The 14,709-nt window shown below is 44.6% G+C and overlaps 1 protein-coding gene across 2 annotated transcripts in view; it reads left to right on the forward strand.

The window, feature by feature from the left end:
* LOC120065793 (histone-lysine N-methyltransferase 2D-like) overlaps positions 1-14,709 on the forward strand; it is a 45,429-nt gene that overhangs the window by 16,297 nt on the left and 14,423 nt on the right. For both annotated transcript variants that reach the window (XM_039016849.1, XM_039016856.1), the window contains exons 2-3: positions 2,406-3,157; positions 3,471-3,552. In XM_039016849.1, the coding sequence (XP_038872777.1) occupies positions 2,506-3,157; positions 3,471-3,552 (734 nt within the window). In that variant the 5' untranslated portion in view covers positions 2,406-2,505. The remainder of the gene's footprint in view (positions 1-2,405; positions 3,158-3,470; positions 3,553-14,709) is intronic.

Here is a 14,709-nt window from a genome sequence, read left to right on the forward strand (position 1 = left end):
GCTTCAATATATCCACATTTTCCTCCCTCATAATGCCACCTATTTTGTGAAGTGCACCAGTCTCTCCTGCAGCAAAGCACCCCCACAACATGAAGCTGCCACCCCCGTGCTTCACGGTTGGGATTGTGGTGTTCGGCTTGCGAGCCTCCCCCTTTTTCCTCCAAACATAACGATGGTCATTATGGCCAAACAGTTCTATTTTTGTTTCATCAGACCAGAGGACATTTCTCCAAAAAGTACGATCTTTGTCCCCATGTGCAGTTGCAGACTGTAGTCTGGCATTTTTATGGTGGTTTTGAAGCAGTGACTTATTCCTTGCTGAGCGGCCTTTCAGGTTATATCGATATAGGACTCGTTTTACTGTGGATATAGATACTTTCGTACCTGTTTCCTCCAGCATCTTCACAAGGTCCTTTGCTGTTGTTCTGGGATTGATTTGCACTTTTTGCACCACAGTACGTTCATCTCTAGGAGACAGAACACGTCTCCTTCCTGAGCGGTATGACGGCTGCGTGGTCCCATGGTGTGTATACTTGCGTACTATTGTTTGTACAGATGAACGCGGTACCTTCAGGTGTTCGGAAATTGCTCCCAAGGATGAACCAGACTTGTGGAGGTCTACAATTTATTTTCTGAGGTCTTGGCTGATTTTCTTTTGAAACGGGAAACCATGATGTCAAGCAAAGAGGCACTGAGTTTGAAGGTAGGCCTTGAAATACATCCACAGGTACACCTCCAGTTGACTCAAATGATGTCAATGATGTCAATTAGCCTATCAGAAGCTTCTAAAGCAATGACATCATTTTCTGGTCTTTTCCAAGCTGTTTAAAGGCAGTCAACTTAGTGTATGTAAACTTCTGACCCACTGGAATTGTGATACAGTGAATTGTAAGTGAAATAATCTCTGTAAACAGTTGTTGGAAAAATGATTTGGCCTAACCGACTTGCCAAAACTAGTTTGTTAACAAGAAATTTGTGGAGTGGTTGAAAATGAGTTTTAATGACGCCAACCTAAGTGTATGTTAACTTCCGACTTCAACTGTAAGTAACTGAATAGAGTTGCTGCTTGGCCTCTATAGGTTTCTCCATCTGCTCCACTGAAGTTTCAGTCAAAAACTATTAATGATGACATCAGTCAGATGTCTTCTGCGTAAATGTTACTGCTCTCCCAGTCCCTTCCTCTTCCATTCCTCTCTCCCTTCCCCCTCTTGCTCTCCCTTCCTTTTCTTCCGTTGCTCCCTTAACTTACCCTCTCTTTGTTACGCTCTCCCTCTTTTCTTCTTCCCCTCCTTCCTTTTCCATCTCTTGCACCCCCCCCCCCCTCTCACTCTTGCTCTCTTCTGCGTGTGCTCCTCTCTCGCGCGCTCTCTTCCTCCTCTCTTGCCAAGCCTGTTTGTTGAGCTCCAAACACAGATTTCTGCCCAGACCATCTGTTGACTGAACATATCTTAGAGCGTATCGAGGGGGTAGAGTAGTGGAAAGAGGAACAAGTGGCTAAGAAAAAAAGGAGTGAGGGAATGGGGGGGATACTGAAGAAAAATTAACTATTGTTGTTGGTGCTGGGGTAGAAGGGCAGTTGGACAGGGGGAGCTTGGAGGAGTGGGTGGGAGGGCTTGTAATAGGAAGGGGTGGTGGAAAGTAGAGTATATGAGAAAAAGCAGCAATGGGGAGAGGAGGCCACGTTGGCTTGGGAAAGCAGCCTGCCAGGGTTCGAGGTGCTCCAGCAAGGCTAATGAGCTCCAGATCCTGCTCATCCACCCCCCCCCCCCCCCCCCCCCCCCCCAAAAAAAAATTCCATCCACGCTCTACATTTGTTTCGCACAGTGTTGTCCATTGAGGCCTCCCAGAACCAGCGTTTGACTTTTCTTAGTAATCGCTGGCTGTCATTGTGGTCAGTATCTGGGCAGCAGAATCACAAACAAATGGGACATGTGGTCCTGGTTTTCCTGTCTCCGTCTCGGTCTGTCAATTGCAAGGCCTTACGGTCTCTCCCTCACTCTCGATATATGCTGGAGGACATTTTGTTTTCTCTTATTGCATGTCAAACTTTTAATAGTACTCTGACAATACCAGTTTTAATCATGCGTTGTTCTTAGTCTCTGTGATGCTCACATTGTATTACTATCAGACAGTGTGAGTGACTGTGCAATTTAGAAACAAATCTTCATGTTGGCTTCCCTGGCTGCTCCTGTTTTTCCAGTAATTTCAAATTCCTCGGTGAGACCATGTGCCTCATGGTATTTCCGTTGGTTCTAAAGTTTTTTAAATGCTACTTGTCTACGACTGCATGGTTTCATGTGTGGCTATTCTGATAATATACTTGAGTTCTGCTACCAGTATTTGTAGTTCTATGATAAACAAACATGAAATGTCAACATTTCGGAATCTCTCTTCTCCCCATTCAGATCTGTGAGGTTGTTGACAGGACGTTGGTTCCACTCCGGTTTCAGTGTGTTTGTGAGCCGCTGGATCCGGTGAGTGAGACCGTTGCCGGGCCTACAAGGGATGAAACCGGATGGGGTTGCCATGGAGCCCACAGAAGCTGTAGGAGCCGAGCCCTCGGCCCAGGGGATGGCCACTGACGAGATGCCCGCCCAGCCAGCCCCTTCAACTTCCCCGTCCCCTCCATCACAGCCCGAAGACACCCAAAACACCACAGTGCAGCCTGAAAGCCATACAGCACCCCCTGCGTCCAAGGAGGCCAATGGCAAGGCAGCAGCTGATCCCAAACCCAAGGCTAAGACCGTGGGCTTGGCTAAACCACGGCCAGGCACAGCTGGCACCAAGGCCACAACGGGTCCGGCATCAGGACCCAGCACTTCTCGTCCGGGCACGGCCCCAAGTCACATGGCCAATGGAATAAAGTCCTCAGCCAGTGACCTGGCCAAGAAAGCAGCTTTGGACAAAAAGAAGACCACAGCCGGAGCACCGGCGTCAGCTGCAGCCACGAAGAGGTCCGTGGGGCCGGCCGCCGCTTCCACTGTCAGGACCCAAACTAAGGTGGCTGACAGGAAGGCTGTCGGAGTCCCCAGGTCCACCTCTGCTACCAGGCCAACCAACGCTACATGGACTGCGGCGATGGGTCCTGGCACTCCAACGAGGAGACCTCCTGCTGCTGGTCCCATTAATGGGGCCGGGGCCAGACCCAAAACCACAGGTGAGGACTATGCACACACAAACATACTGCCGAGTATTTAGTCTTGTTAATCATGTTTTGGTTAGACAGCTTTTTGTTTTCCTTTGTCCCGTGTTGAGTCTAGTTAGTTACTGTCCTATGTATTTTAGAGCTCACACAAACCCACCTGTGCTTGGCTGCAGACACATTTGCTCTCAACTCCTACTACACCAATCCTTCATCCCAGTCCTGATCCCAGTCCTGTCCTCACTCCCACCCCTCATCTTCATTCCACCTTTTTCCTCCCCCATCTCTCTCTTCATGCACTTTCTCATTCGCTCTCCCTCTCCTCTAGCTTCCAGACTTGCTGCCCCCAAGCCTTCCAGCACTTCAGCCACGGCCAAACCCGATAGGACGACGGTTTCCAAGACAACCAGGTAAGGCAGCCTATCCCGTGACTGCACCACCGCCGGGAATGCAAAGTGATTTACGGGCCAGTGACATTTGTGAACAGCACCGGGCATGCAAAGTGATTTACCGGGCAGTGACATTTGTGGCTGGCAGATGCTCATTTGAATGAACTCGAGGGGGGAAAACCCAAGCACTGTTTATAGTTTAAAAAACCTCTCCCCTCACATACACAACACATAATGCATTCACCCAAGATCTGAGGAGCCGCTTCGCACAAAAGGCATCACTCGACAAATCAGATCAGTGAACGACTTGTTTTGCGAGGAGCTTAAATTGAGTATCGATGTAAAGTGGCCATTGTGGGTCCTGTCGGTCTGTTATTGGATTAGGTTTCCCACTGTTTCAAATGGCATTCCATATTATAATTTGCACTACTGTTGACCAGAGAATTATGGGTCCTGGTCAATGTAGTACGGTGCCATTTCGGACGCAGCCCTAGTCTACTGAGTCACACTAACAGAAATAAATAAATAGACAGAAGAGAACTCTCTCACACTGCTCCAGTCAGCACCACAGTGTTACTGAATAACATGGGTTATTGCCCCTAGGGCAGGAGTTATTCACTTTGGCTCTGGTCGCGCTCTCGCTGGGATGTTCCAGCAACTCTACGGGTGTGTCTCAGTAATGGTCTAAAGTGGCTACCATATCCCTTGATGGAGACAAGGTTGTTTTAGACCAGGTATTCCCAAACTGGGGTACGCGCAATGCCAATGGTGGTACGCCAAATAAAAATGTGATTCACATTTAAATATATATATATATAATTTGTTTTTTTCTTCAGAAAGTTGTCTTGCACATTCTAATTTTATATTTTTTTAACGGAGCTATACATTTGAGTGAGGTTTTTTTGTCTCCTGAGTAGCCTTGTTTCACTGACAAAAATAAAATTAAACCATCTAGTGTTCAGCAAAATAACACAATGTCAAATACAGGTAGCCTAGTCAAATAATTAACATCCAATCACATTAACAGTTACACTCGAGGGAAACTTCACTCTTGCGCAGACATTTAGAAACAAAACATGACAATTTGAAAAATAAGCCACGGGAGATTTTTGAGCGAGAATAAAGACGGCTTTCGAGTAGTAAGACATGTATAAAAGCAACAGATACCATTAATAAGAAGGGGCTAGACGAGTCTTATATGGTGACCTACCGAGTGGCTAGGACAGGCAAGCCCCATACTATTGTGGAGGACTTTATTCTTCCTGCTGCCGCAGATCTGTCTAGGACAATGCTGGGGGAAAGGCCCCAAAAAAATATACAGACAATTCCTTCATCAAACAATACTGTTTCACGATGCATCAGTGACATGGCAGGAGATGTTTTGAAACAATTACTGCTTAGCATACAAACCAGTAAATTATATGCGTTACAGCTGGATGAGTCAACAGACCCAGCGGGCCTGGCACAGCTCCTGGTATGTCTGTTACGTTTATGGGGGGTCAATTAAGGAAGACATCCTCTTCTGCAAACCACTGGAAATCAGGACATGAGAGGATATTTGTAAAGTACTGAACAGCTTTGTGACAAATGGACTTCAGTGGTCAAGATGTATTAGTAACTGTACTGATGGCGCAAAAGCCATGACAGAGAGACCTAGTGGAGTGGTAACGCGCGTGCAAGCAGTTGCTCCCGACGCCACTTGGGTACATTGCAGCATCCACCGAGAGGCTCTTGCTGCCAAGAGAATGCCTGACAGCTTGAAAGACGTTTTGGACACTACAGTGAAAATGGTTAACTTTGTTAAAGCAAGGCCCCTGAACTGTAGTGTATCTTCTGCGTGATGCAATGATATGGGCAGCGACCATGTAACGCTTTTACAACATACAGACGTGCGCTGGTTATCAAGGGGCAAAGTATTGACACGTTTTTTTTAAAATTGAGAGACGAGCTTAAAGTTCTCTTTAATTTTCCAAGGTGTTTAAAGGCACTGTCAACTTAGTGTGTATGTAAACTTCTGACCCACTGGAATTGTGATACAGTGAATTATAAGTGAAATATTCTGTCTGTAAACAATTACTCGTGTCATGCACAAAATTAGACGTTCTAACCGACTTGCCAAAACTATAGTTTGTTAACAAGAAATTTGTGGAGTGGTTGAAAAACGAGTTTTAATGACCCCCAACCTAAGTGTATGTAAACTTCCGAATTCAACTGTACATTTGTAGTAGTGGTATCTAGCACTAACATTCATATTATTATCAAATGCTATTAATAACCTCTACTTCATCACCCTCCCGGATCTGGGATCCTCCTCATCAGAAAAGCTGACTAGCATAGCATAGCCTAACGGGACAGGGATATCATATAATATAATTTTCATGAAATCACAAGTCCAATACAGCAAATGAAAGATAAACATCTTGTGAATCCAGCCATCATTTCCGATTTTTAAAATGTTTTACAGCGAAAACACTATGTATTTCTATTAGCTAACCACAATAGCCAAACACACAACCGCATATTTTCACCATGTTTCCACCGCATAGGTAGCTTTCACAAAACCGACAAAATAGAGATAAAATTAATCACTAACCTTGAACAACTTCATCAGATGACAGTCTTATAACATGTTATACAATACATTTATGTTTTGTTCGAAAATGTGCATATTTGAGGTATAAATCATAGTTTTACATTGCAGCCACCATCAAAAATAGCACCAAAGCAGCAGCCAGAATAATTACAGAGAGCAACGTGAAATACATAAATACTCATCATAAAACATTTATGAAAAATACATGGTGTACAGTAAATGAAAGATAAACATCTTGTGAATCCAGCCAATATTTCCGATTTTTTTTAAAAGTGTTTTACAGCGAAAACACAATATAGAATTATATTAGCTTACCACAATAGCCAAACACACAAAGGCATTTATTCACCGCAAAGGTAGCTTTCGCAAAAACCAGCAATAGATATAAAATGAATCACTAACCTTTGGACAACTTCATCAGATGACAGTCTTATAACATCATGTTATACAATACATTTATGTTTTGTTTGAAAATGTGCATATTTAGAGCTGCAAATCTTGGTTATACATTGTGAATACGTAGCAACAATTGCCCAGAATGTCCGGAGATATTTTGGACACTCACCTAATCTGACCAAAGAACTCATCATAAACTTTACATAAAAATACTTGTATGGCAAATGAAAGATACACTGGTTCTTAATGCAACCGCTGTGTTAGATTTTTAAAAATAACTTTACCACAACATACAGCTTGGGTTATTGTGAGACAGCGCTCACCAACACGGCGGAGAATAGGCATCAACATATTACACAGAAATACGAAATAACATCATAAATGTTTTCTTACTTTTGCTGAGCTTCCATCAGAATGTTGTACAAGGAGTCCTATTTCCAGAATAAATCGTTGTTTGGTTTTAGAATGTCCATTTCTTCTGTCGAATTAGCAACCTTGGCTAGCATTGTGGCGCGAACATTCCCATCTCTTGGCGCAAAGAACGGAAAATTCCAAAAGTCCCATTAAACGTTGAATAAACTTATAAAACTCGGTTGAAAAAACCTACTTTATGATGTTTTTCTCATATGTATCAAATAAAATCAGAGCCGGAGATATTCGCCGTGTATACCGAACGGTTTTCAGAAGACAATGTCGAGGTCCCCCGCGCGCCGTCGAAGACAAAGAAAATACCGGACCTGTCACTCCAAAAGCTCTTATTCGGCCTCAGATCAAGCTAGACACCCCATTAAACCTTCCACTGCCTGTTGACATCTAGTGGAAGGCGTATGAAGTGCATACATATCGATAAACAAAAGCCAGTTGAATAGGCAGGCCCTGAAACAGAGCCTTGTTTTCAGATTTTTCACTTCCTGTATGGAAGTTTGCTGCCAAATGAATTCTGTTTTACTCACAGATATAATTCAAACAGTTTTAGAAACTTCAGAGTGTTTTCTATCCAATTGTAATAATAATATGCATATTGTATGATCTAGAACAGAGTACGAGGCCGTTTAATTTGGGCACGATTTTTTCCAAAGTGAAAACAGCGCCCCCCTATTGACAAGAAGTTTTAAAGTTCTCTTTACTGACCATCATTTTCACTTGTCTGACCGCTTGCATGATGACGAGTTTCTCACTCGACTGGCCTATCTGGGTGATGTTTTTTCTCACCTGAATGATCTGAATCTAGGATTACAGGGACTCTCCACAACTATATTCAATGTGCAGGACAAAATTAAGGCTATGATTTAAGAAGTTGGAGCTCTTTTCTGTCTGCATTAACAAGGACATCACACAGGTCTTTCCATCATTATATTATTTATTTTTTTGCGTGCAAATGAACTCACGCTTATGGACAATGTCAAATGTGATATAGCAAAGCACCTTAGTGAGCTGGGTGAGCAATTACGCAGGTACTTTCCCGAAACGGACGACACAAACAACTGGATTCGTTATCCCTTTCATGTCCTGCCTCCAGTCCACTTACCGATATCTGAACAAGAGCTTCATCGAAATTGCAACGAGGTTCTGTGAAAATGTAATTTAATCAAAAGCCACTGCCAGATTTCTGGATAGGACTGCGCTGTTAAGACACTGATTCCCTTTGCAACCACGTACCTATGTGAGAGTGGATTCTCGGCCCTCACTAGCATGAAAGCTATATACAGGCACAGACTGTGTGGGAAATGATTTAAGACTGAGACTCTCTCCCAATACAACCCAACATTGCAAAGTTGTGTGCATCCTTTCAAGCACACCCTTCTCATTAACATGTGATGAGTTATTCACAATAAATGTAAGATGGCTAAATAAGGAGCAAAATTATTGATATTAATATTTGTGCCCTAGTCCTATAAGAGCTCTTTGTCACTTCCCACAAGCCGGGTTGTGGACAACTCACACTCATTCTTATGTTTTGTGTGTGTGGCAGGCTTAAAATGATGGCAAAAAAACATTTGAGTGTGCTGACCCTGGTGCTAGAGGGGGTATGCAGCTGGAGGTTGAATGTTTGAAGGGGTACGGGACTATAACAAGTTTGGGAACCACTGTTTTAGACTATTGGGATACACCCGCTATACAGTATGGCTCCACACCTAATCTCTGGTGGACAGACTACATGAATGGTACCGTAGATCTGTCATGAGACAACGGCGCGTGAGATGATGAGCAGCGTTCTAGTGCTTTGGACAAATCAAGATTTCGCAGGTGTTTGCATCTTTTGAATTTTGGGGGTGATATTTGGCCCATAGACTTGCCTGTAAAGAGAGGGTGGAGCTCTGTTAGAACGAAGACCGAAACCGATCTTCTCTCTTCTCTGCGTATGGACCCAGAACTTAGTCGAGCATCTGACCAATTGCGGAAGACTTTGGTACTGGGTTAATCGCGATTACTCCACACTCAGGTCTCCACAGGACATACTGTTCAGCTCTTAGCTTCAATTTGATCTCTCTTCTCCCACTTCCTCCCTAATACTCTGCTTTTATTATGAGGTGAAATGTTGAACTGACTCAAACCAGTTTAATCTGTTCTTCCTGAAACTGGGAACACACACCACCACCCCTTTAGTTAGACTAAAGACAAGTACGAGTTGTTTCTTTCAGCTGGTGTTTTGACAGGTCTGTGTTGGACTTTAAACTGGCACTACTTAAACTTGTGGAGTAGAGAGCTAGTTTTGCCTCGGTTGGTACTTAATCTCAGCCCATTTTATTAATGCATGTGTCCTTATCCTTTGAATTATGCAGATGTGGGATGATTACAGGACTTTCCCCTGAGGGAATGACACTTGTTTGGGAACATTATGACGTCGGGCTTCTTTCCTGTGTGTGATGACTTGTCAGGTGTGTGGGGGGGGTGATTTTGTTGGATTTGTTTTAACGACATGGGGAAGTATGTCACTGTGTGTGAGTATACAGTGCGTGTTTGACAATTAGGAGCTGTGTGTGAGATCATGCTGCTTGTGTTTGACGACAGGAGAAGCAGGTTGTGTGTGTGTGACAGCCAGACTGTCTCTCTATCCATGCTGGGCCCTGTTCCTGCCTCCCTGGGTGAGCCAGGGCTAGTGAACAGGCCTCTCCCACCCATAGCTGTGACTGCTGCTGCCCTTCCATGAGTCTATGAGCAGGGCAGGCGGCACGGGGCTCATATATTAAATGTAGCATAACATTACTGTTCTGTTTCCCCACCTGCAAAAAAAACGTCAGACGGCCCATAATGCAAACGAGATGAAAGAATGGCCTATAGTACGTTGCCCTAGTTACACATTGGCAGAGAAATAGTGTTTCCTTAAACTATTAACTTAATTGCCCTAAGTGGTGAAATAATCAATTGTACTGGATAAGAAGCAGATATCAATATATTACAGACAAACGGGTTGCAACAAAACAGAGTGAGATTGGATGGGAGCCTCAGAACAAGGGGATTGGGTAGTTTGGCAACTGGCAAGGTGAGTTATGATATTGGATTAAAGGGAAAAGGTTGTCAACTAAGTTAGCAGATGTGCTGGTAGCTTGAGGCGTCGCAGAGCTGTTTTAACACCTGGCCTCGCGTGCCATGCTTCTAGCACACACACTGCTGGGTTGTGTTCAGTAGGGCAAAAACATTTTGAAACTGTGAAAGAGGAATGTTCTACCTGAACTTGTCCCGTAACAAACGCTAAGTTTCTTTCTGTTCCAAAAATGTTTTGCTACTGTGTTCCCTACTGAACATACCCCAGGTGAATGAGTCCACCAATCCCCTAATGCAGTGGTTCACCAGCTTTTTATAGTCCCGTAGCCCTTCAAACATTCAACCTACAGCTGCGTACCCCTTCTAGCACCAGGGTCAGCGTGCACCCAAATGTTGTTTTTTGCTTTCATTGTAAGCCTGCCACACACACACTATACGATACATTTATTAAACCATGAGTGTGAGTTTTTGTCACCCAGATAGGCCAGTCGCGTGAGAAACTCGTCCTAATGCAAGCGGTCAGACAAGTGAAAATGATGGTCAGTAAAGAGAACTTTAAGCTCGTCTCTCAGTTCAAAAATGTTTGTCAATACTTTGCCCCTTGATAACCAGCGCACTTCTGTATGTTGTAAAAGCGTTACATGGTCGCTGCCCATATCATTGTATAATGCAGAAGATACACGAGAGTTCAGGGGCCTTGCTTTAACAAAGTTAACCATTTTCACTGTGTGTCCAAAACGTCTTTCAAGCTGTCAGGCATTCTCTTGGCAGCAAGAGCCTCTCGGTGGATGCTGCAATGTACCCAAGTGGCGTCGGGAGCAACTGCTTGCACGCGCGTTACCATTCCACTAGGTCTCCCTGTCATGGCTTTTGTGCCATCAGTACAGATACCAACACATCTTGGCCACCAAAGTCCATTTGACATAAAGCTGCCGAGTACTTCACAAATATCCTATCCTGTTGTCGTCGCCCCCCCCCCCCCCATAAACGTAACGGACATGTGCCAGGCCTGCCATGTCTGTTGACGCATCCAGCTTTAACGGATGGAATTCACTGGCTTGTATGCAAAGCAGTGGTTTCAAAACATCTCCTGCCATGTCACTGATGCGTTGTGAAACAGTGTTGTTTGATGAAGGCATTGACTGTATAGTTTTTTTGGCCTTTTCCCCCAGCATTGTCCCAGACATATCCGCGGCAGCAGGAAGAATTAAGTCCTCCACAGTAGTATGGGGCTTGCCTGTCCTAGCCACTCGGTAGGTCACCATATAAGACTCTTCCAGCCCCTTCTTATTAATGGTATCTGTTGCTTTTATACATGTCTTACTACTCAAAAGTCATCTTAATTCTCGCTCAAACTCACGTGGCTTATTTTTCAAATTGGCATGTTTTGTTTCTAAATGTCTGCCCAAGAGTGACGGTTTCATCGAGTTGTGAGATGGTACTTTTGCACATATCACACACTGTGGCTGAGGAAAGGCACTACTCCAATATAAGTGAACCCCAAATCAATTTATTTCTCATCATATTTGCGCTTCTTCGATGGTCCAACGTCCCTGTCTGTTCGGTGCTTTCCCGGGTAAGGGGGCAGTAGCTCTTCGGCTGCATCAGATTCACAACTGTCAGTGTCCATACTAGCTGGGCTAACAACAAATGTAGAATTCCTGATGCTAGCATTGGATGTGCTCGTGGAAGCAGGACAACTTGTCGTCGACAGGTGCAGGTGGTAGTAGTAGTTCTACCAGTAGACCTGGTATGTGTGTCTAAGGACGTGGGCCTTACTTTTTTAACCATTTATAAATTTTTGAGCAAATGGAATGAGCAGCAGCTACGTTTGGCCACATACGGACAGTTAGTGGATTTCTGCAAGAGTGTAACGGTTAATGTGATTTGGATGTTAATTATTTGACTAAGCCAGCTGTATTTGACATTGTTATTTCGCTGAACACCTAGGTGGTTTCATTATATATTTGGCAGTGAAACTAGGCTTCTTTTTTTTACACATTTAAAACAAAAATCATTTAAAAATGTGAATCATCATACCCCAGTTTGGGAATACCTGCCCTAATGCATCTCTCGTCAGAAGTGATGGAGATTGAGCCCCCCACAACCAGTCACTAGCCTGTCTGACAGACAGCTGGATGGCTTGATTATCTGGCTGGCCACAGTCGGGGGGGGGGGGGGGTGCCATGGAGGGGGGTTTAATTCCCTGTATCTGTATTCTCTCCTTTTCTCTCTATCTGGAGACAGTTCCCTTGTCCTGTTTAAGCAGTTTGTCTGCCCAACCCCCATCCCTCCATCCCTCCATCTCTCCTTCTGTTTATTTACAGTACCAGGAATTTAGCCAGCACCCTCTCAACCCTCCTGCTGCTCCCCTCCCTCCCCCGTGAAGGCATCTGTCATTTTGGTGGGCCTTAAGACTCCCTCTGAGAATGGGAGGAATCTAGGGTGTTGTATAAGATGAGGTCATGTGTGTTGAGAGCCATCCATATCGGAATTTCTGTCAAAATGGTCACTGTAATGAAATGGCAGTTACACCTCATGTGATCTATTAGATGACAATCTATGCAGGTCAGATACCTTTTCACTTGCAGTCTGACTCAAACGTGCAGTATAACAGAGTTGTTGAATAACTAAAAGGAGACAATTGACTGTCACTCTAGCTCTTGTGCAATGCAGTCACACAATGTTCCTGTCCCAGCTTCTCTCTCCCCCTTTGGGGATGAAACCATGCAGTTTTGGCCCCAGCCTTGGCAGGGCATAGTTACTGTTTAGCGCAGATGCCTTCTACACATTATGATAGTATAGTAACCAAGTCCTCAGTAAATGGATTGTCTCTGGATCAGTTGCTAACCCAACAGATATTACAGCCTATTGTATTATTGATGTCATCAGTGTATAAATAATTTAATTGCCATTGGATTCCTTGGCGACATCTTGAATACACCTGTCGGTTGTTGTATCCTCACACCGGCTGTGAATCTATTGCACCACTAAGGCATATCAACCAAGTATTGGCTTTGAATCCCTTGTTGACACTAACCATTCCCTTGTAGCCACAACAAATATACCAAAGCCGCTGAACTACAGTGCCACCCAAGCGATTAATACTGTATGGACTCCACTGAGCTTTGACTCGCATCCCTCCTTGACTCCCTCCGTGAGGATCAGGCAGTTCTGAGTGTCTCTGTGAAGACGAGATGGAGGGTTATGTGAGGTTAACGCTGTACGCACAGATGACTGGCCTCCCCTCCCTTCCAGCTCTCCCTCCCAATCAGAAGAAATCTCTCGCTCTCCATTCCCCCACCTTAATTTAGTGCTCTTGTCGTTTCGCGTTCCCTACGTGGAACTCACCCAGATAGGAAGGCAATATGCTTCCATGTGCTTTTAGTCATCTGTCCATTCTCTCCCTCTATCTTCCATCATGTTGTTCATTCTGTCGCTCGCTCATTTCATCACTGCGTGCCTCAGTTAGTCATTTTCTTTCCCTCAATCTCTTATTTTCTTCCTTTCCTCCCTCGTTTAATGCCATCTCGTCTAACGCGGCTCACCCCGCCGGTCTTCAACTAATTCCCCCATGTCATCTGAAGGTACAGCATGCCCGCTTTCTTATTTCACTGCTCTTTACCATACAATCAAGGTCCTGCTCCCTCTGTCCCATCGACTCACCCTATTACAGTATAATAATGGCGCAACCTGAAGGCCTTTGAGTCTCTGCAGCCTTCTTTTTGATCCTGCTAACAAATGGAAACAAATGGCCATTGTTTGACTGAGTCGCTGTGGGAGAGGCGTTTGAGTGGCCAGGCATGTACGGCCGGACCACTTCCGGCCCCTCGTACGACCGTACGTTTGTCATTATGAATTCATCTATGTTGTCAGCTGTGTCCAAACCATGGCGAACCAATCAAAAGAACAGCAGAACAGCATGGCGGATATTGGTGTAATTGACTGAATCGCAACAATGCCCTAACACGCTCGGTTCCTCTGACGTTTCCTATCCCTTTTTGTTTTAGACGCTGTGTACGTATGAATCTGTTCTATAGAAATGATATGCAAAGCATCGATTTTGCACAAATACAGCGCTGCCTTTGTTTCATTACACCTGGTTCTTAAGCAACTGTTTTGAATGTAGGTTACTGTAGCGCTTTGTAGCATGGGCTACAACTCATCGCACAAGCCTGTCAATGTGAACGCCTCACCAGTCTGTACATGTAGATTGCACACACCAGTATCACACACATGTATCCAAGCATAGCTCTAGATGTTACTATTCCCTGCTCCGCTGTTGCATAGCCTAAGGATAATCGGTCAAGTGTGCTTATGAATGCAAGGGCACTAGGGCATACAAACACGCACACTTGACATTCAGTCCACTCAGCAGTATGCAGGGGGATGGGCACTGCCTTGCTCTGGAAAAGGTCGCGTCTAGATCCTGTGGCTTCTCCACAGCTGTCTGGCACCTGTTTTAAAGTGAACGAATGGCAGATCTAGGCTCAGCTTACCCTCTCCAAATCCATAACCTCAACCAGGAGAGGGGTAATTTCGAAACTGACCTCGAATCTGTTAGGGGCTGATTAAGCGTATGGCTATACAGTCACCTGCCACAACAAGACCACTTCAGGTCAGGAGGTCAAACAGTAGACTAGCGGGATAAAGGAAGAGGAGGGCAAGAGATTAAGTATTGCCCAGGGTCATGTTCATTACAT

This window comes from Salvelinus namaycush, chromosome 2 (genome assembly GCF_016432855.1).
Source record: "Salvelinus namaycush isolate Seneca chromosome 2, SaNama_1.0, whole genome shotgun sequence".
Classification (NCBI taxonomy): domain Eukaryota; kingdom Metazoa; phylum Chordata; class Actinopteri; order Salmoniformes; family Salmonidae; genus Salvelinus; species Salvelinus namaycush.